Below are 22,574 nucleotides of genomic sequence, written 5' to 3'. Positions count from 1 at the left end.
CCAATGGAATTGGTCCTCACGAAGCTCTGTATAAAAGAGCAGTGTATTTAAATAAACTGGAGTTTTACTCTCAGAGGCCTTCTGAGCCAGTCTTCTCATTCCCGTCCTGCCTCGACAGTGACAGGTACTTCAAATGTTAGTGGGGCCTAATTGGCCAGAACTTCAGAAATTCCACTTCTCCCTGCAGCAAAAATCCAGCACGGGTGTGGGAGATGCCCATGGGGAAGACAGGGCTGGGATGTCATGGGAAAGCACCATCATTTAACATAGAGACTGGTGCAACTTCCTATGATACCTTGCTTTTTCAGGCAAATGTATAGTTGTCAGTCACCAGACATTCACTCCCTGGTTCTAGAAAATACTGTATCTCCTGTTCCCCCATTAATCCTCACTGGAAAACCACTCCGTCCTTCCTTCCCCATGGGTACAGGTCAAGTCACCCCACTCCAACTCCTCTCCTGACTCCTCTCTCCATTGAATGATTTGTATCCTGACCCTTTCCACTTCCCCTCAGTGATATACCCTAACCCCTCCCCTGGTCCTGGCTCTTTGCCACAGATTCCCTTCAGCAGAAGTTGTGTTCCTGATTCTACCCTGCCTCCTTGGATTCTGCCCACTCCTACCCTGCCTGGACCCTCAGATTTCTCCCTAATAAACCCTGCTGAATTGTACCAAGAGCCCTCTCATCATTCTGGTGAGGCTTTTATTACACCATCTGGACTTGGGAGTCTGGTGGGCTGGGGGAGTTGCCGACACAGGCCAAAGCGGAGATGCCCTAGGTGCCACGGGCACCCTGGGGAAGCTGTCTAAGGCCATCCGCACATGGGGACACACTAGCAGTCCTTGGATCAGTGAGTACAGGCGCCACATGGAGTCAGCACAGTCTCTGGACTCCTTTTAGAGTTTGGGCTAATGTTCAAACATTGACTCATTGCCACCAGGCAAACAAGAGATTTGGTTTTGCAGAACATCAAAACCCTAAATACTGTTGTCTTGGTTTGGAAAGACAGGTATCTGCTAAGGAAGGCAGAAGCCTCTCTTGAAATGGAAAAAAAAAAACAAAAACATGTAGACCCCCTTCCTCCGAATTGTTATAAATTTGAAATTAAGGGGCATTCTTAGGCAAAAATATGGGAGCAGGAATAACAGTTCTCTATTAAGAAAATAAAAGAAGAAACAATGCAGTAAACTAAAACAGCACTGACAGAGTCAGAATAAAACGTGACATCCTGTTAGTCAGGTTGTTGGCAGCAGTCCAATGCGAATTATGGCTGCAGTCTTCCTGGAGTGTCAGGTGTGGTTTTGTTGGAGCAGTGATCCTGTCGAAAAGGTTCTTCCTCTGAACATGCAGTGGAAGAGGCAGCTGTTCCTCTGGGAAATCCAGTGCAGAAAAAGCCATGCTGGTGTTCCAGAAACTCTAGATTATATCCAGGTAGGAATGCTTGGCTCCTCCCTCTGGGCAGAGCATCTCACAATGGGATGCTGCAACTTTATCAGTCATGCAGTGACATTCAGTAGCCCATTATCAGCTGATGTCTCCCCAGCAGAGAGGATTGGTATGTGGATGAGATAAAGAAAAATGGTCCAATTAAAAGAAGATAACTGCCACACCTCTAACACATGACAATTGACTACATCTTGCCTTGCAGTCTAGGACCATTGTCATTGTGATCCTTGATTGCAAAGCAAGTTGCCAATATCCACTTCTCATCCAGGACCCATAAATTAATCTTAGGAATTTGGTAGATAACATTTGCGCCATTTACTAAAGTGATTTTAACTCTTGGCATCTGGGTCATACATCCAGCTTCTTGGCATCCTGCTTTGTTAGTGCTGAATGTTGTCCTCCTGTATCTATTAGAAATGTAATTAATCATTGACAAGAATCAGCCTGAATCGGGATGTATGAGTCATTACAAATGTATTCATAGGGTTCCACTTGTTGCATTTCAGCCTCACTTGGCTTGTGCCTGGAATGCTTTGCAAATGAATGGAATGCACAACACAGGGTGAATTGGTAGCTTGTTTAAGCATCACCTTTGCCTTTTTTTTCAGTTTTCATATTTTCTCCTTTTCTTCCTGGAACTGTTTATGCAACTGTTCAATTCTCAGCCAACAGTGATAAATCAGGTTTCCTCTCTCAGGTCTTGTTTCTCTCTTCTATACTTTTCCCTATTCAAATTCTCAAATAATTGTCTTTCCTTACACTCTGCTGCAGCAAGTAGGGTCCTAAGATGATCTTTCTTAGTCATAAGTTTATCCACTTGAATTCTCAGTTTTTCTCCTGTCCCCATCTCAGAAGCCAATAGTGACTTTGATACCTCATATTCTGTCTAAGTCTTATTTTTGGTAAGCCTCCTTAAATGTTTGCAGCTGCCAGCCCACAACTCACTGAGGATATTAAAAGTTGTTTCTAAGACTCCAATTAACAACATTAGCCTGTGGGGCCATAGTAATTATAGGTCTCTCAGGAGTTCCAACTCCTACACCAACATCTTTATCCTTCTTGTGGCAAGGGAGTGCAACTTTCCTTTTCCCCAGGCACTACATTCCAGGCACTACATTCTCTAGAATAACAGTGGATAATTTATCACTTCCCGAGAAATTCCTTTATGCAAACCTTTTGCTCACACTGCATTCTATCATGAACTGGGACCCTGCTGCTCCCTTTTGGGCAGTCCACTTCCTTGCTGCAATTCCAATTTCTGATTGTTGTTCTGTTTACTTATTGTTCAGTGAAACCCATCCTTCTGTCATAGCTAATTAGCCCTGAAGATCCCTATCCCCATGTTAAGGTTCTTTTCCCTTGTCTTCCTTTCTGTGGTGTAAACACTTGCGTCAGGTGATCCTGAAATTCTGCCGCAGTGTTTTGTTCAGCAAAACTCCAACCATGGGAGCCACATACTTAGATAACCAGTGAGGTAGGTGAGGGCTGTCCTGGAACATCTGTCATTCCTCAGTTGTAAAAATGCTACCTTTGGTACATTCTCTGTCCATGATCTATGGTTGGGATCTCAATCCTAAGCAAATCACTCCTCTTTAATGGATCCAACCTCCTGCTCAATAGGCGGCACTCTGAGTTAAAGACCACAGTTTCCTCTGGTCACCACCATTAAAAATACTTCTGGCCTCCAGAAGCCCTGGGCCTCTGCTTCAAATGATTCAATCAACCCCTGCCAGAGGCCCTCTCCAAACATATCCAGTTTCCAATTACCATGTAAGTCTTCTATACTTTTCCTGGAACCTTGCTATCTTGGCTGCTATGTACCACACTGTTTTAGTAAAAGTGTGCTGACCCTGACTTATCATAGAAGGTTTCATCTTTAATTTGGGGTTGTAATGTAATTTCCTCATCATCAGATGTACTGCTGCATATAGGGTCATTAGAGAGTGGACTTTAGTAAAAGCAATTTTCTGTTCTGTCCACAATTTGAATTGTTAACTTTCCTTGAAAGTTCATTAAAAAAAATATTCCCCACCAAGCTCAGCACCAGCCTGTCTGGGGAAAAAAGAGGGTTGAGGGGACCTCAAAACCGGAGGTATTCCAAACCGGGTGGGAGGGGTCTGGGCTGGGTTTTAGGGAGGATTTTTGGTGTCCCTGAGGTTTGGGGGGCTCAGAGAGTACCCCAAGGATGGCAGGGATGGGCAGGTTTGAGGGGATTTGGGGTTCCAGGGTAGGTTTTGGGTTCTGAGGTTGGGGGGGGGGGGGGGTCTCCAAGGCATGAGGATGGGAGGAGTTGGGGTCCCAGGGCAGGATTGGGGTTGAGTGGGTCCATTCTGGGGTCCCTCCTGCACCCCCAGGTGCAGGCACAACCTGCCGGGGCAGTGCCTCCCCGCTCAGCAGCGCCCCAAGTGGCAGTAGTGGTAACTGCAGCCTGGGAGGGCCCAGAACCCCCGCAGTGCCGCCCCCCGGGTGTGGCCCCCAAGCCCTGCCCCATAGAGGGGATCCCATTGAAGCCTGACCCCCAGAGCTCCGCCCATGGATGGGGGAACCTCCAGAGTCCCACCCCCACAGAGGAACTAAGTCCCACCTCCACAGGCAGCCCTACCCACTTTCAAACTACCTCTAAGCACCACCCCTAAAGCCCTGACGCCCCGCTCAAAAAGCAAATCCCCTAAGTGCCGCCCCCTAGGCGACCCCCCGCACCACTATACATGGAACCCCTTAGGCCCCAAGACCTTCCTGGCCCCCATCCCAGGTGCCCATACACAAAATACTCTCAGAATCCCCCTCCCTGTGGCTTCTCCTCCCCTCCAGAGCTCCCCCCTGAGATGCCTCATCCTCAAATCCCCTTCATCCTCCCCAGCAACAGCACCTAGGAGTCACAAACATTTATTAACTTATTGGAGTGCACCTGGTGAGCAGGGTTCCAGGGGAATCATGGGTAGCACTCCTCAATAATGTCATGGGTGCTGGACTAAGGAAAGGGACCTCCACTCTGGGATGGATCCCTGAAGGGATTGTTGGGGATCCTGAGGTGGGGATCCAATAGGGGGGAGTCTATGGGGTGGGTCCATATGGGGAGTCTTGGGGAAGTGGATCCTAAATCAGATTGGGCATGTCAGGATAGGGCCCCAGCTTTGGGGGACTCCATGGTGGGGGGTGTCTCAGCATGATGATACCATAGGAGGTCCCAATAAAATTAGGGGTGTGAGATTGTCAGGAGTGAGCCTCAGGGTGGGGGTCCTGGTACAGGGGTCTGGGGGGTTGAGTCTGTGCAGGGGCTCAGGGGGGTCGCCATTCAGATGCCCCCCGCCTCGGCTCCTCGCAGGCGCCGGACCAGCTGCAGATCCTTGGGGAACAGGGTGACTCGGCGGGCGTGCAGCGAGCATAGGTACGCATCTTCCAGCATCCGCACGATGAAGGCCTCTGCCGCCTGTGTCCTAAAAGGTGAGGGGGTGTCCCCAAAGCCCCCCAGCAAGCTCCAACCCCCACAGCTCTTCCCCCAGGCAGAGAATGCCCCCCCCAAAACACACACCCAGGGGGCAGGGTTCCTCCAAACCCACCCACAGGTAACTGGGGGGACTGAAACACCCAGTGCCTGTAAATGTGTGCGGGGACACCATCACCCAGTGACCCATCCCCAGTCCCCAACAGACCTCAGGAATAAGAGAACACCCCCACCACCCAGAGGTCTCTCAGAGGCCCTCTCAACATCCATGGAACCCTGTCCAAGAACCCATAGACCCCCCCCCAGCCAATGGAGATTCTCCTAGACTCCCCCTCAGCTCCCACCACACATACCCAACAAACCTCTCAGCCTCATCCAAGCACCAAAAGAGACCTTCCTGGACCTCCCAGCCCCCCAGAGACACCCCCAGCACCCACACACCCCCCTGCAGCAGCCACAGAATCCCCCATCCCCCATGTCCCTTCTCAGCACCCATGAGATCCCCCTCAGCCCCCTCCCCAACCCCTTGTTCCCTGGATACCCCAGGAGGACCCATAGGACACCTCCAGCCCCTCTGTGAACCCCCTCCACCACTCCAACCCCTACCTCCTGCAGCGCCAGCAGGGCCATGCGCTGCCAGCGGTAATCCACCCCGCGGGTGAAGAGTAGGCAGATCTCCCGCACCTGCGGCAGAGAGGGCACGGGGAGGGGGCCACATGGTGGCATCAGGGTCACAGGGAGAGAGGGGACATTGGGACAACATGGATGGAATATGGGGGCATTGGGGACATCCCAGGCTGGGGCCACCACCATGGCGACACCCTGGAGACATGGAGACGCTGCCCTGGAGACATCCCAGGGACCTGGGGACACCCTTGTTATCACCCTGGAGACACTTTGGGGACACTCCAGGTACAGGAACACAGGGGACAGGAACCCCTGAGGATACACTGGGGAGTGGGGATGTGGGAACACCATGATAGGGACACCCTGCAGAGATCCCAGGTGGGAGGCAGGGGGGAAGCACCACTCTAGGAACATCTTGGGAACACCCTCAGCCATGGGAACATGTGGACACTCCCCTGGAGACACCCTGATCGGACAGAAGGGACAGTGCCAGCACGGTGGGAGGGGCACAGGGAGCACTCAATCCATGAAGGTGGCAGGTCACAAAAATGTCAGGAACCACAGAAGGATATTGGGGGATATGCAAGGATGTTGGGGGAGGACAGGCCCACTATGTCATGAGGACGGGGAGGACAAGGACATGGGGAGGGCTGGAACAGGGTTGAGTGGGGGCCCTGGGGAAAGAGGGTGGTCCTAAGGAGTCCTGGGGGTGATCTGGGGTTCTGGGGGGGGTAACTTGGTTGGTCTGTACGGGGTTGCAGGGTCCCAATGGGTTTTAGGGAGGGGGTCAAGGGGAGGTTGGAGGGTTCCAGGCTGGATTTCAGGGGGCCTAGGGTGGATTTGGGGTTGGATTTTAAGGGGTCCAGTGGATTGTTTGAAGAGTCCCAGTGGGTATTTGGGAGAATCCTGTGGAGAGCTGAAGGGTCCCAGAGTGGATTTAAAGGCTCTGGGGGAGGTTGCAGGGTCTGAAAGTGTTGATCTGGGATGGATTTCGGCATCCCAGAAGAGGGGATCCAGAGTGGTTTGGAAGATACCAGACAATGTTGGCGGTTCTAGGTGAAATTGGGGGTGGCCTGGAGGGGTTTGGGGGTCCTAAAGTAGATTCTATGGGTATCTGGGATGATCTGTGCAGTCCCAGGGGAGTTTGGGAGTCCATGGGGGGCACTGGGAAGGTTCCGTGGGGGAAATTGCATTGTCTGGGGATTTTACGGCAGGAGTGTTCATTTTGGGATGTGGGGGGTCCTTACCAGGCGGGCGAAGGGGCCGGGGCGCAGCAGCAGGCGGGTGCTGCTCTGGTACCTGCGGATCTCCTGCAATGCCCGCTGACCTGGGCGGAGTCCTGCAGGGGCATTGGATAGGGGTCTGTGAGGGCTTTAGCAGATCTGTTTGGCCTGGGGAGCACAGATGGAGGGCTCTGAAGGAACATGGGGGGGTATAAGAGATCCATAGGGCCTGGCAGAACACAGGGGTCTCTATGCGGGGGCCTATAGGGGCCTAGGGAACAGGGGAAAGCTGTGGAGGTTATAAGGGATCTGTAAGGTCTGGGGGGACATTGCAGGTATGAGGGATCTGTAGAGAGCTACAGTGATGGCCAATATAGGGGAATTATAGGGGACAGGGAGTATGAGGGGTTTTGAGGAACAGGGTGTAGGGGGTTGTAGCAATGTATCTGAACAACTTGGGCCTCAGTGTGCACCAGCCATACCACTTGTAACTGTTCTTACCAGAATTTTCTCAGGAATTCATAAGGTTACTAAGGCATAAACTGTGCTAAAATAAGAATGAAGAAGCTGAGAAACCACAGGATCACAAGAACTAGATAACAGAGAACTGTAGAACACCTGCATGGTAACAAATAACGGAAGCTGAGAAGTGGAGGCAGAGAATGAGGGAACAAGACAAAGGCACCAATCAATAAGTGTGATCTTAGTTGTTTGTAGAATCTATAAAAGTGTGTGCAATGTAAAGAATATATGGCTTTTGCTTGGTCATACTGGTCAGTTGTTTAGGAGTCTTGGTTGACAGGCAATAGAGAGCTATAGGGGAGAGGGAGTGTGGAGTGACTATAGTGATGGAAGCATATAGGGGTATCTACTGCACAGGCTAGGGACGGAGGACAACAATGGGGGAGTCCGTAGGAGTGCTCTGGAGGGGGGTCTAAAAGGGGCTCGATGTGGGAGGTCCACAGGGGGTGTCAGTAAGGGGCGTCCCCTGCCCCTCACTCACTGCGTGCCCGCGGCCGGGGCGATGGGGGGGCTCGGGGAGCGCCACGCCGCCGGGGGGTGGGTTTGGGGCGGGGCATGGCGTGGCCGAGTCAGCCGCAGGGTCAGGGCGAGTCCAGGCGTCCGGCGGGGCTGGCGGAAACCTGACGGCCGGGGAAAGGGGAGTCAGGGCGGACTGAGGTGTCTGGGGCCACTCCCAGGTCCCCCCAAGGCCCCCCTCCCTCTCCCTGCCAATGACATTGCGCCCGGGATCCGCCGCAGCCGCCCAGTTCCAACCTCCCGCCGCCCAGTTCCAGCCTCCCGCCGCCCAGTTCCAACCTCCCGCCGCCCAGTTCCAGCCTCCCGCCGCCCAGTTCCAACCTCCCGCCGCCCAGTTCCAGCCTCCCGCCGCCCAGTTCCAACCTCCCGCCGCCCATTCCAACCTCCCGCCGCCGCCGCCGCCCCGCTCGAGCCTCCCGCGGCAGCCGCCCTGTTCAAATCTCGCGCCGCCGCGGCGCTGCTCGTGACGTCACTTCCCTCCGCGCGTCAATCGGGCGCGCGACCGCTCTGCGCCGCCGGCCTCCGCGACTCGATGGTGCCGCAGCTGCTGGGGTCATTAGCATAAATTTGCATGACCCCGGCCCGGGCACCCCACGCCTCGGTGCTCCCAGGGTAATCTCTGTTACCGTCCCAGTGTGATCTCCGTCACTCCTAGTGTGGCTCCCGGTCATCTGCGTAGCTCCAGTTACTCCCAGAAGAATCCCAGTACGATTGCAGTCCCCTGCAATATGATTCTAGTGCTTTCCAGTCACTCCCAGTGTGAGTCCAGTATGATCACAACTGTGAAAAACGCCAATCACTTGGTTTTTAAAATTTTAAAAGTTTAATAATAATAAAATTATTACAAATATAGTAATACAATTAGTGTAATAAAATTTAGAGTTAGGACAATTACAAGACAATAAAAAGCAAAGAATTATGGACGTGTCCGGATGTTCTTGGACACTAAGTCACAAAAAGCATGCCTTGTGAACAAAGGAATAACTGTAAAAGCATAACCTGTTGCATATTCATATATCTCATACATGATGCATAAATTCCTTGCAAATTAAGAACTTTTCTGGGTTTTGTCAGCTTCTTCCCCTTAATCCTGCTGGTTCCATAAAGATGGAGAGAAGGAGGAAGAATGTCTTTTCTGACAAGGAGACAGTAACTCTTTATGGGCCCCAAGTCACTGTCATCTCTGTGCGAAGAGTTTCTTGATTATCTCATCTCCTGCTTGAGCTAGTAAAAAAATCCTACACCTCAGAGTTTCTATTTTAACATTATGTTGTAACCTAAAACTACCTTTAACGCACTACTTAAGAGAACTAATACAGCATAACTTTCTAACATTACACATATAATATTCATTGGAACATTTGCAAAAAGCCAATCATAAAATCACAACAACTACTCCCAGTATGATCCCTGTCACACCCCCAATGGTCCCAGTCAATTCATGTCCATACTAGAATGATCCCACTATGATCCCAGTTACTCCCAGTATGATCCTGGTTGCCTCCAGTGGGGTTCCAGTCACTCCCAGTATGAACCCAGCATGGTCCCAAGCCGTCCCCTCCTGTATGATCCTAGTTGCCCCAGTTCTGGTCCCAGTACCCCCAGCATGATTCCGGCATCTTCCATTTGCTCCCAGTGTATTTTCAGTTGGCTCCCAACATGGTCCCAGTAGCTTCCTGTGCCTCCCAGTACCCAGTGGGGGTCAGTCAAGGATTACAACTGTTCATGAAACCCATTGGGAGAAGCAGATTGGGGCATTAGTGAACCCATGGTGGCCCAGGTGGGCTTTGGGGTCTCTTGAGGGTATTGCAAGACCTCCCAGTTTACGCAGAGTTTTCCCAGTGAGCCACCACACTCCTCATTTGACCCCATCAAGCCTCCCAGTTGCCCCTAGTTGTCCACCCGGGCCAGTGTTGAACAGGACCAGCCCCAGCACTGAGCCCTAAGGAACCCCAGCAGTGCCCAGCCCCAGCTGGCTGGGCCCCATTCCCACCCCTCCTTGGCCACCAGCCAGGTGTTCCCAGCGAGAGGCACCTGTCTCAGCTGTGACCTTCAGGTGTTCCAGGGGACGCAGGGAGATGGAGGCAGTGCCAAAGGCTTTGCTGAGCTTCAGGCAGACACACCCACACATGTCCAACACCCACTGGGGCCACCTGGGCATAGCAGGAGATCAGGTGAGTTAGGCAATACCTGCCTTTCCCAAGCCCTGGCTGTTCCCAATGCCTGTTTCATGTCTGTGCCATTTGTTCCCTCAGGGAATCTGTTCCAGGGATGTTCCAACAACAAGGCCTGAAGTTTGCTGGATCCTTCTGGCCCTGGTCTCAGTGGCTCCCAGTCACCTTCAGTATGGTACCGGTCATTCCCTGTATGATCCTTGTCACTCCCACTATGATAATAGTATGATCCCAGTGTGGTCCCAATTGCTCCTATTTACCTCCAGAATGAATCCCCTTTCTCACTGTCACTCTCCAGCATTTGTTCCCTGTATGTTCCTAGTTAGCCCAGTTATGATCCCCGCTGCTCCCAGCATGGTCCCAGTCGCTCCTAGTGCCTCCCTGTGGCCAGTGGGTGTCAGTTGAGGGTTGCAGCTGTCCATAAAATCCATCTGGGGAAAAAAGGACACTCAAGTGATGCGGGGGGATGTTGTGGTTTGACACAGAATGGAATTTTTACGAAAGGAAGAGGGTCAAGCCAGTCAGTGATTGGGGTTGGATATTGGCATTTGGACTGCCAATTGAAGGCTGGACATGCCTATGAGGACACAAAATAGTTAAAAGAAGAATTCCCAAGAGAACTTGCTTTTTTTTGTTCCGGTCAGAGTGCAGTGCAGGACTCTCCCCTGCCCAGCCAGGTGTCTGGGTGGGGGAGAGGAAGTCCTGTAGCCTGACTTAGGTAAGGCCGAAGGATGGAGGGACTGGAAATGGGCGGGCCCCCTTCAGATGGAAGGGTGGAGGAAAATCTGGGATGTCTGCGTTCCCCCCAGAGTCTCTCTGGAGAGAGAGAGAAAGAGACAGAGACGGCGTCAGTCAGCAGTATACCGCGGGGAAGGAGAAGAGCTGGGGGTCGAAGGAAGGTGCCCAGCCATGGGAGCTGGAGATCTGGGCAGAGAGCCAGGTGTCCGGGGAATCTGAGACTTTTAACCCTTCCTTGAGAAATGAAGCTTTGTGAAATATTACTCCTCCTTGATTTGAAAGAGAAGAAGCGAGACAGTCTGGGACCCAAGATGTTAGGAGAAATTCTAGGTGGGAGGAGATGATGGAGTGGCTTTTGGCTGGACTTTTTCTTGTTAACCATAGACTGAACCAATTGTCTTCTCCAAGAGAGACTGTATTTTAGGGGGATGTCTGGTGAACCAAGAGACTTGTTTCAGTGACTACCAACACTGGAGTGGAGTGAACAGAGAAGAGTTGAGGAGGGTGTGGTGATGCCCTCTGTCTTCAGAAAGAAGATGATCTCTGTTCTTGAGACCCTCGGCCCCAGGGGAGAAAGAAAATGGGGGGGACTGTGGTCCCAACAATGAGAAACTGAACTGTTGTTTTTCTTTGGTACTTGGCAAAGCATCCTTGAAAAGAAAACCCTACCCTATGAGCAGTCTGTCCATCCATGTACGGTGGTGAGGGTGCTGTGCATGGAACGGAGTTGTCACCGTGGCAATTTTTTTCACCGGGCGGTGCCATGTGTGACATGGAAACACAAGAAGTAGCAGTTGTGTTTCTTGGGGGGCGTCTATGGCACAGGAGAGACTCCTCTGTCCCTCGGTGGACTGAGTATTGATTATCGGAAGGGTGGGAACCTGACTGGGGGTCCAAGTTGTGTCTCACTGTGGTTGGTTGGAATTGGGGGAGGGAGGAGGAATGTTTTTGGAAGGTTTTCATTTTTTTTTAAATTTAGTTTTTTTCTTTCTTTTTCCTTTTATAGTAGTAATAGTTTAATGAAGTTTCTCCTTTGTTATTAAGCTTGGGCCTGGTCTGCTCTGTTCCTGATCGTATCTCACAGCAAATCATTTGGGGGTTGTATTTTCATGGGGGCGCTGGCAATGTGCCAGTGTCAAACCATGACAGGGGATATGGAAAGACATGAAGGCACTGTCCTGCTGTGACCAAAACTGCAGGAAAAACAAAAACTGTCCAACAACATTTCTAGTTTAAGAGAATTAAGGCATTACTTTATTCTGGCCAGGATGTTGCTCTGGCCAGAATGTGCAACAGAGATAATTTCATCCACACATTGCCTGTGTTGTGCAGAGAAAACTATTCCATCACACATGGTTCTTTACTAGATTTTTCACATACTTACACAGTCAAAACCCAGAAAAATTAACTGGTTCAACGTTCATTGGCCACAAGTTACACAGTTCTTTGTATCTGGTTTCCTATTGGTTATTGATCCCTTTGCCTTCAGCGCTCATTAGGTTGTCATTCTTCATTCTCTTATTGATCTTTTCTCAGACCAAATGTCTCTGACACACCATTAAGGATGTTTGGATGCAGAAGGTCACTCCTTTCTTGAGCATCCTCTGGCAGGTCCCAGTCCATTGAGATGTCAAGCTCGTCAGGCCTTGCCCGGGGAACAGAGTCTCTTGAAAAGAAACTTCCATTCCCTTCCCCCTGGGCAAAGACCCCTGACTAAAGTTAGTTAAAATTTTAGGAGTTGCATCATTTCTAACACTGCCCTTCCCCATGGACACAGTGCCCTCATTGCCATGCTGTGTCCCCATGTGCTCCCCTCATGTACACACATGTCTCCAGGGTCCCTCATGTGTCCCTCATGTCCCCCCTGTCCCCCCACATATCCCACAATGTCCTCATGACTCCCATGTGTCCCCAGTTTTCCCCGTGTGTCCCCCATGTTCCCACCCTATCGCCCATACCCCTATGTCCGTGCCCTGTGGCAGGAGGTGCCTGGACTCTTCCTGGCCAGCTGGGGCATCACTTTAGTGGCATTGTGTTCCTCTGGGAGACAACAAATAGAGAGGGGAAAGACCCTGAATACAGGGGGGACCCCAACACTGTGGCAAACAGGACGGGGCAAGAGCATCCTTCCTCTACTTAATTTCTGGGAACCTGCCAGTGGGACAGAGGACATTATAACCCTTCATGGAATGAGTCCCCACCCAGGGATCCGGACCCCTCTGTATGGGATTGAGATCTGCCCCCACCCCCCAGTCAATGGCCTTGAGACCCTCACATGTAACTGATTCACCATCCTGGAACTGAGACTTTCCCCATGGGGTTGGGATACACACCCCTCCTCCCATGAGACTGGGGCACCCATCATTGGACTGGAAAACCCCCTCCCCATAAGACTGAGACTCCCCTTGTCTTGGTTAGACAAGACAGGAGTCTGTGAAAGAGGGCAAAGCCTCCTGTGCAATGGAGAACGGCAAACCCCCCTCCCTCTGAATTACCAGGATCTTTAAATTAAAAGGCTCTCAGGCAAAGATATGGGAGTGGGAGTAACAATTCTTTACTAGGAGAAAACTAGACAACAATTTAAAAAGGCAAATGCAATCGGTACAAACAAAACCAGTGAAAGAAAAAGTCTAGAACCTGAGGAATGCCAGTATCAGTTTTGCTGGGACAATTGCTTTCCCTTGCAATAGTTGATGAGTTGCAGCTGAAGTGGTGATCTTTAGAAGGGTATAATTTTCCTCTGAAGATCTGGCGGCAGTGGGGCCGGTCTTCCTCTGCGCCGGGGTTGCCTCTGAGCTCCGCTGCCGTCGCCTCCGCGCGCCGGCTGCTTCGCTGCGAGTGCCGCCGAAGAGAGAGCGAGAGAGAGCTGCTTTCCCTGGGAATCCCGCGCAGAGAGAGAGAGAGCTGCTTCTCTCCCAGTCCCGCGAAGAAGAGGGAGAGCTGCTTCCCCCCTCTGGGTGGGACCCCTCACGGTGTTACATTTTTTCAGCCCTTCATTGAATCAGTCAATGGTGTATAAACAAACCATTGCCTCTACAGGACAAACCATTGTCTCTGAGAGAGATAACAAAAACCTGTCCAACCGGTTCGCCTTCGACAGATGGCAAATGGAATACAAGCTTATCTTACAACCCAGGACACCCCTGTAAGTGGGACATCCCCCCCATGTGACTGAGCACAGAGCTCCGTCATCAGCTCCTGCTCCCCCCTCAGCAGGGACCCAGAGGGCCGCTCTGGAGCATCTGGCGGCACTAAGCAAGATGGTCACCAAGACAACCTTTGTGGGCTGGGGGCCACAGGGAGGCCAAGGCACTATTTGGGACAGCTTCAGGGCTGAGGGCCCAAAGAGAGACACCAGCTCTGGGAATCTGCTGACAGTGGAATGGAGAAGAATGCACTGGCAATGTCTATTGGCAGCACCACTTTGCTGCCTTGGACTCCAGCTCATACTGAAGTTACAACACGTCCAGCATGGCAGCACTCAGTGATGGTGGGACTTCATTCAGGCCATGACAGTCCACTGTCAGTGTCCACTCTCCACAGGACTCAGGCAGGGGCCAGTGGGGCTATTGATGGGTGATTGAGTCTTGCTGAGCACGCTCAGCTCTCCAGTTCATGAATCAGCTCATGGACAGCATCCTAAAGTTCCACTTGGTGCCATGTTGTCAATGGGACACTGTTGTGCTGGCCATCAGTACCTGCTGTTCTTCAACCCTCAACAGTCCCACAGCAGAAGGGTCCTCTGAAAGACCAAGCAGGGGATTTAGCTGTCTTAATTTCTTCTTTCTCCACAGCAGCTCTCCCAAACCCCAGCGGTGTCTTTTCGGGTCTTTGAAATACCTCTCCTGAGGTGATCTATGCCAAGGATACACGGAGCCTCTAGGCCAGTGACAATGGCGTTTTTCTGCCACTCATGCCCAGTCAGGAGCACTTCAGCCTCCAGTATAGTCCCTGTTGGGATCCTCCTGTCATCCCAGAAACAGAGATGGATTCTGCCCCTGCATGATGGCATCAGGGTACATTGTCCACTCATGTCAACTAAAGCCTTGTGCTCCCGTGGCTCTGCTGTGTCAGGCCATGGGTCCACACAGTCCAACAGATCCCACTGTCCTTTTCCCACACCTGACTGGAGCCAGGGCCCCTCTAACTCTGATCACGGTACTTGTTGCTCACTTCTTGTATACATATGACCTGGAGATCTCTTCCAGAGGGTCAGCAGCAACATCAGCTGGAGCTCTTCTTTCAGCTACTGGAGATCTTTTCCACAGATAAGATGCAGCCCCATAGGGTGAAAAAGACACTTTCTTCACATTGCCAGAGTCTGGTAACCATATTATCCAGTCTTTGTTCTCCTTCCCATGACATCACTGCCAGTTAGTTTGTATATGGTGATGGCTCCTCAGTAGGAACTTCCACAACATGGTTTTTGTACACTGAACCTCATCTGGATCTACAGGGGACTGTAGGTCTGGACACAATCCTGTGCTATGTACCCCAGGATGAGCCTGCCTGAGCAGGAAGGCTGGACCAGATGACCCACTGGTCCCTTCCAACCAAGCTGATTTTGTGATTCGATGAAAGCAGGAGCAACTCACAAGTGATGATGGCATACAGACAACTGGGGCAAAAAAAGTCCTGCCAGTTACAGGGAGGAATGATAGCACAGGGGGCAGGACAGAGGGATACAGAGAGCAGGGATGGCACAGGGATGAATGACGGCACAGTGTTACCGTATATTAGCGGGTTTGTGATAGGCAAACCAGCCAGCCCCTGGTTTGACTGGCAGGGGCCTCACCCAGTCACATCTCTCCCAGGGCTACAGGCATTTCCCTGGCCAGGACCTGAAGGGGTGTAGAGTTCCGACATATGGAAGTATCCAGACCGGGATTCTCAAATGCCCTATATAAGCAAGTGTTACAGAATTTCTGAGAGAGATAGGGCATGATTTATGTCTGGAGTGAGAATTGAGCTACCCCCTCAGACTAGGTCCCTGATAAGCGGCCTTGATGGGGCCTAGAAGCCTTTGACGCAGTAAGAAATTAGCTGTGGCGCCGTTAGAAATTATGTTCAGGTAACTACAAAGTAATGAGCTATCTGAGTATGAATCAGAGTAGAGCTGCAGTGTGAAAAGCCTGACCACCTTAAGGCAAAGGTAAACCATGTTAGCTTGCCAATCAGAGTGCCTTTGTAAACTGTAAACTATATAGAAGTGTATATAAACTGCCATCTTCTCTCTACGAGACGGAGAACGTTGCATTAATCATATTGGTTGGATGTGCGTTCTGTCCTGTCCAGCTTTCCCGTTATCTGAGGTCCCTGGCTTTAAGCAAGGGCATGGGAAATAAAAGCTCTTTGTTGCCACATGATCATTGGGATGAGTGGACTTTGTCTCCTGCCATCTTCCTCCCCGCCCCCTCCTGACACTCACAGCACAGGGAGTAGGACAGAGCAACAGAGAATAAAGCAGGAAGAGGCGCATGAGATAGACCAGGAGGAAGGCAGGAAGAAGGTTCCCCACTGGACTCCATAAAATTACACCACAGAACGGATCTAATTGCCTTCCATGACAGCACAGTTCTTGGATGGATAAGGGGAGTGAAGTGGGTCTGGGCTCCCTTGGTAGCCCTTCAGAAGGACTCAGAAGGTGGGAGAGATGGGCAGGGAGGAACTTCACCTGTCCTGCCACATCCCGCAGGGCTGAGAGACACAAAAACCAGCTGAGAGCAATGCAACACTCCCAGTTCTGTTTCCTTCAAACTCAAACCTGGAGAAAACTCCATCAGGGACACAAATTGGGTTTCACCTCTGTCATGGGTTGATGCTGGCGTAGTGTTAGTGCACCTATGGAAATACATTTTTCTTAAATGGCTGTTGTGAGATGCAATTAGAAATAGAGTAGAGCTGGTTTAAGTTTAGAAATAAAGAAAAAACCTTTATTAACTTATACTGTAACAAAAGGGAACACACAAAATTCAGAATGAAAACTTTCTAAAACATTCCTCCTCCTCCCACCTAATTTCTACTAAAGTACAGTGAGACAAAACTTTGGATTCTCAATTAATTTACTACTACTTCAGATAATTAATTCTCAGTTCATTAAGGGCGAGAGGAGTCTCTCTTGTACTATAGTTTTCTACAGGAAATACGATTGAAACCTTTTATGTTTCTATGTCACACATGGCACCGCCCAAAGAAGATTGCTGTTGTGACATCTTCTTTCTATGTACAGTGCTCTCACTACTGTTTATGGAATAACACTGTTTATAGGATCCTTTTAAAGGATGCTTTGCTAAGTCCTAAAAACCAACATTTTCTTAATTTAGGACAACAGTCCTCCCTATTTTCTGCTCCCCTGGAGCCAAGGGTTTTGAGAACAGCGATCTTCTTCCCTGAAGACCGGGGGCACTACTATATTTTCTTCATCTTTCTCTGTTTGCTTCAGTCTTGCATACGGTGTTACTTCAGCAGGTCACTCTCTTGGCTTAAACTATTGCATCTGTCTAAATGTAATCTTTGTGTTACAGGAAAATTGGTTTAGTCTATGGCTGTACAAGAAAGAGTTCAGCTAAAGGCTACTTTATCATCTCTTTTCACTTAGGATTTCTTTCTCATCTTTTTCTGGCATCTTACACTTTAGGTTGTCTCTCTTCTCCTTCAGATTAAGGAGGATTAATGTTTCATAAAGTTTCCTTTGTCTAAGAAAGGGTTAAAGTCTCGGGCTCTGCTGCCCCCCAGGCTGGCTGAAATCTTGCAGTAGGCTGCCCAGGACTCCCACCGCTGGGCACCTTGCCCCCGCCTTCCACCTTCTCTTTTTCCTCTGCCATTGTACTGCTGGCACATGATACTAAATTTTAAGGTGATAGAGGCTTTCTCTCTTTTTTTTTCTCTCTCTCTGCGGGGGCTGCCCGGGATATCTCAGTGTTTCTCCACCCATCTGTTTTGCAGGGGCTGGCCCGGTTTTATTCTTTTCACCTGCCTTCTCTGTCTGGGGCTCCTGGCCTACCTCAGCCTAGGCTGAATGACTTCCCCTCCCCTACCCAGCCTGTGGGGAGAGAGCATTCCCCTGGGAGTTCCCTGCTTTTAATGCCCTTTGTTCTCGGAGTCTTGTCTCTATCTTCAGTGGTTACACTAAGTGTTACTATTCAGTCAACTTACAACAACCTCCCAAACCCCAAACATTCTGAGGTGAGGAGATTGCACCAGACCAGGACATTTTCTTGGTTGATGTCCAGAGGCCCTTCCAACCCCAACTACCCTTTCACTGCCCAAAACACAGGCAAGAGCCTCAGCAACCACATTTTGGGTAGTTTTCCTCAGCTTCTAAACTTTCCTGACCCTTTTCCTTTGCCATTTCAGAATCCTCACTTCAGGAAAAATGAGGTGTTGGGATCTGCTGGATGTCCCCAAATTCCCTACCCAAACCCTGCAGCAGCAGGTAGAACCTGCCATGTCTGAGTGAAAATACTTTATTTTTCATAAAAAACATATGAAAAAATGCTGCTTTTATCTCTAAACTCTCTAGGTCTTGCCTGCTACACCTCATATCATTTCAGAACATGGGATTTACAAATCTTAAAATCCTTGAGAAAAGTAACATTCACAGTTTAATTTTATTTTGGTGCAAAAAAGTCCCTTTTGCTGTTGTTGTCCTTCCTCCTTGAGCAGCACACCAGGTGAGGAGGTGCTGCGGAGCAGAGGCTCCCCTGCAGCGCTGGAGAAGAATACAGTGAGGTAGGTGTTGCCTCTGTGTCCGAAATGCCTCAGCCTGAGGGACTCAGCCCATGGAAAGGGACCTGGAGCAGTTCCTGAGGGACTCACATCCCCCCAACCCCATCTCCTCCAGGAGCTTTTTCATCAGGTTTTCTCTTGCTGTCTTTTCCTGAAGCTGGAGTGATGGAGCACCTGGGGTCAGCCAAGGTCACCCACCCCAAACCTCCCCCACTTTTAGAATCCCAGGTTGGCTTGGGTTGGAAGGGACTTCAAAGGTCGTCTCGATCCACCCCCTGCCATGGGCAGGGGCATATTCCACTATCGCAGGTTGCTCCAAGCCCTGTCCAACCTGGCCTTGGACACTTCCAGAGATGGAGCAGCTGCAGCTTCTCTGGACAGCCTGTGCCAGGGTCTCACCACCCTCACAGGGAGGAATTTCTTCCCAGTATCCCATCTAACCCTGCCCTCTGGCAGGTGAAAACCCTCAGCCTCCATCCCATTCCCCAGACAAAGACCTTCCCCAGCTCTCCTGGAGGCCCCTTTCTATATTGTATTTTATATTTCTATTAGATTTGTACCTACATCCATATCAGCCGAAAAAGTGGCTCAGGCAGTCCATGACTAATTGTGGCCACCTGGGGTAGCCCCTTTTGGGGGGTGCAGGGGAGTGCCAGGGGTTTGGGCAGATCTATGGGTTGTTTTAGAGAGCCTCAGGAGGTTTTAGAGGGAGGTTTGGGAGGGTCCCTGAGGGTTTATAGGGTGTCTGGCGGGGGGAAGCTGTGGAGCATTTTGAGGGCATTCTAAGGGTATTTGGGATCTACTGGGGAGTCTGTAGGGGATGAAGGGGGTCTCTGGGGTTTTGGGGAGGGTGCGGGGGGCTACAGAACAGTATACTCCAGGTCCCCAAAGTCTTCTCAACCTCTTCTTCATCTGACAGGATTTATGTCCACCTGTCAGGGAAGCTCACCACCCAGATTCTGTTCCCAATTCCCAAGAAAGTTTTGTTGTGCACAACATGCAGGAATGCTTTTCCTGCAATTTCCCTGGCTCCAAGAGGGACCACGGGAGTGGCACGAAAAGGTGGGGGGGCTTGTCCATCCTCCGCATCGGCAATTGCAGTTTTGATTCGAATTTAATTAAAGGCTGAACTATTGCTGATACTGCGATAGGGGCAGGGTCTTTCTCTACATCGTCGTCATCACGCCAGTTCCTGGGAGACACTCGAAGGGCGCTTGGAATCCAGTTGGGAGTGCTTGCGGGATCATTAGAGGGTCTGGAGGGGCACTTAGGGGTCGGGGAGGCAGTTGGAAAGCACTTGGGGGTCCGAGGGTACACGAAGGGGGCATTTTGGGGGCAAGCAGGGGACGGGGGTCGAGCGGACTTAGGGACCCTGAGGGGAACTTGAGGGTCAGAAGAGGGAAACCGGGGGTACTTAGGGGGCCCCGGAGGAGCACTTACGGACTTACGGCCGAGGGAAGCACTTGGGGAGCAGCCGGGTCGGCGCTGCGGGGCCAGGCCCGGCTCTGACGGGACTCTCAGGGGCCGCGGGGCACGACGGGAACCGCAGTCCCGGCTCAACAGCGCCCTACGGGGCCTCGCGGCCTTTCGGGAGTTGTAGTCCAGGAGGCGAGCAAAGCGGCGCGGGCCCAGCGGCCAACGGGAGGCGGGGCCGCACGAGGCCTTGCGGGAGCTCAGGGGCAGCCGCTGACGCGCCACGTCGGCCGCGGGAAGGCGAAGACAGGGGAGCCCCGTTCCCACGGGCTTGGGGGGTCCCCGCCCCGTTACGCCCAATAAACCCCCAGGCGCCCCTATACGCTTCCTGGTCCCCACAGACCCCCCAGCGCTGTCCTGGGCCCCCCAAAACATCCCACGGACCCCGGACCGTTAAAGACCCCCCAAAGCCCAAGGGTCCCGCCAAACCCCTTCCTGGACCCCAATATCTTTTAGATTTTCCCCAGCACTCGTAGAGGCTCCCCCAAAAATCCCACAGACCTCTTCTAGACGCCCTATAGACAGGCAGTGCCCTCCCAACCACTCCCGACTTCCAGCGCTCCCCGAACACCCCCCCAAATCCCTTCTGCAGCTTCAGAGCCCCTCCAAACACCCCACAAACCCTCACAGACCCCCTAGAGACACCCAGTACCCCACCAACAACCTATTTTGAGCCCCCAGAACCTCCCAAATACTCCTGGGGACGATTAGGGGGAGAGGGAACTGTGGGCAATCTCAGAGGCGGGGGAGGTAAGGGAGGGGGTTTTGGGGGTCTCCCCACCTCCCCGGTGCAATTTTGGGGTGTTATTGCTTTAGTGGCCCCACCACGGGTTGGGGGTGCCCAGGTGGGCATTCCAGGAGGGTCTCAATGGCCCTGGGGGAGGAAGGGAGAGCAAATGGGGAGTTAAGGGAACCTAGGGTAGGCGCAGGGGCAGACCCCTGAAATTTGGGGGTGGGGATATCCTACCGAAGGCGTCCCCTTATGGTCCGGCGGTGGCATTGCAGCATCCAGAGGATGGGGTCCTCAAGAGGCCCTGGGGGAGCTGCATGTCACAGGGGGTGGCAGTCCCACAAGTGTTCCCCCAGCCTCACAAGGGACTGCCAGAAGTATCTCCCCAACCCAAAAGTGCCCCTTCAGCCCCTCAAGTTACCCCTGACCCACAGCTGCCCCCCTCGCCCCACAAGAGATCAACCCTGGCCCGCAAATGGCCACCTTAGCCCACAGGGGCACCGCTAGCCCCTGACCCAAAAGGGTGCATCCAGGCCCACCAGTGACCCCTCTGACCCACAAATGCCCCCCAGCCCCACAAAGGTGCCTCATGACACTCAATCATCCCCCAGCCTTGGAGTGATCCCCATGACTGACAAGTGAACCCCAAGACCCAGAAATTACTCCCATGACCCAGAAGTGATCCCATGACCTACAAGTGACCCCCCATGACCCACAAGCGACCTGACGACCCTCGAGCGACCCCCATGACTCTCCAGGGCTCCTCTGGCGCCTCACCCCGTGGCTGCTGCCACGGCGCCCCCTGCGGGGCACCACGTGCGCTGCTCCTGACTGAGGGCGGGGCCTCACGGGGACCACATGACCTCAGGCCCCGCCCTCCCCGGCACAGGGGCTCCTCCCTTGGAGGCTGCAGGGCATCCTGGGAGTCACGTGACTTCCAATGTGGCACACACCACAGAGCCCCGAGGCAGTCATGTGACCCCCAAAGTGGCTCCTGCAGCAAAGGCTGATGGGACTCTCGCTTCCCACAGGGTGGCGCCCCCTGGTGCAGAGGTGCGCAGCAGCTGCTGCTGATTTGCCCCGGGGCGTGGTGGGAGTCACGTGGCTGTGCGCATCGTGCCACCCGCAGGGTATCCAGAGAGCTGCTCCTCGTTGGCCCGAGGGCCTGGTGGGAGTCCCCTGGCCGCCAGGAGGGATCCTGCCAGAAGGGCGCCTGGGAGACAGCCCGGGGAGAAGGCAGCCCCTGGTGCTTGCAGAAGTGTCTCCTGATTGGCCAGGGGGCCTCAGGTGGGTCACGTGGCCGGCAGGGCGCAGCCCCCTGCACGGCCCCGGGAGGGTCACGTGACCTGCACCGCGCCACTCCCTGCAGGGAGCCCAGCTGGGCCCCGCCCGCCAGGGGCGTGTCCAGTGCGGGCTCCTCCCCCCGGCACCGCCTCGAGCGCCATTGGACGAGGGGGTCATGGGGGGTGGAGCTGCAGGGGGCGGAGTCGAGCAGAGGCTTCGTCCTCTCTGCGCCGGGGCGGCGGGGCCTGAGCTGGGCCTGGCTGTGGGGGAGGAGAGCGTTGGGGAGGGGCCAGGACCCCCGGAACGCTGACCCGGCACTGACCCTGCAGCGATGATGGTCTCAGGAGGAATTTGAGGGACTGCGGGACGCACTTGTGGGCAGAATGGGGGGTCCGGGGCATCACCTGGCATCGGCTGGGGTAGTTGGGGGTCTCTGAGGCGCTCTTGGAGAACACTGGGGCAAGGGAGGGAATTGGCAGGCACTTAGGGGCCTAGGGAGCACTTGGTGTCTGGGACAACACTGAGGGAACGGGGGAGCAGATTGGGGCCTCCCGGGGGCACTTGGGGATCCCGAAGGGCACTTGAGGCCGGGCTGCTCTCCCACCTCCTTTGCACCAGACGCTCCGTTCGCTGCTCCAGGCTGAGCCTCTGCGGGAGGTATGAGGGA

At 52.7% G+C, this 22,574-nt stretch overlaps 2 protein-coding genes across 29 annotated transcripts in view; both read right to left on the bottom strand.

Moving 5' to 3' along the window:
* Nucleotides 1-4,317: 4,317 nt before the first annotated feature.
* CENPA (centromere protein A) lies at nt 4,318-8,236 on the bottom strand. 2 transcript variants are annotated; one of them, XM_085563430.1, is made up of 5 exons: nt 8,164-8,236; nt 7,746-7,884; nt 6,767-6,858; nt 5,499-5,576; nt 4,318-4,884 (listed from the first exon to the last, which is right to left on the bottom strand). In XM_085563430.1, exons 2-5 carry the CDS (start codon nt 7,819-7,821, stop codon nt 4,609-4,611), a joined length of 522 nt encoding a protein of 173 aa, XP_085419556.1. In that variant the 5' UTR covers nt 7,822-7,884; nt 8,164-8,236; the 3' UTR covers nt 4,318-4,608. The 2 variants fall into 2 exon arrangements, with proteins under 2 accessions (XP_085419556.1, XP_021409979.1); XM_021554304.4 differs by having other exon boundaries at nt 4,318-4,877.
* Nucleotides 8,237-13,222: 4,986 nt separating this feature from the next.
* The window catches only part of LOC144247296 (uncharacterized), a 30,259-nt gene continuing 20,907 nt past the window's right edge, over nt 13,223-22,574 (bottom strand). For 10 of the 27 annotated variants that reach the window (XM_085563413.1, XM_085563416.1, XM_085563414.1 and 7 more), the window contains 4 exons: nt 22,512-22,555; nt 21,347-22,167; nt 20,861-20,936; nt 18,284-20,767 (listed from right to left, as the gene is read on the bottom strand). In XM_085563413.1, the coding sequence (XP_085419539.1) occupies nt 20,698-20,767; nt 20,861-20,936; nt 21,347-22,167; nt 22,512-22,555 (1,011 nt within the window). In that variant the 3' untranslated portion in view covers nt 18,284-20,697. Of the gene's footprint in view, nt 16,534-18,283; nt 20,937-21,339; nt 22,168-22,511; nt 22,556-22,574 lie in introns of those variants that run through there. The other 17 variants (XR_014950487.1, XR_014950495.1, XR_014950496.1 and 14 more) reach the window with 17 other exon arrangements.

Source organism: Lonchura striata, chromosome 30, assembly GCF_050655825.1.
Source record: "Lonchura striata isolate lonStrDom1 chromosome 30, ASM5065582v1, whole genome shotgun sequence".
Lineage (NCBI taxonomy): Eukaryota > Metazoa > Chordata > Aves > Passeriformes > Estrildidae > Lonchura > Lonchura striata.
This window is presented reverse-complemented; position numbering and strand designations above follow the sequence as displayed.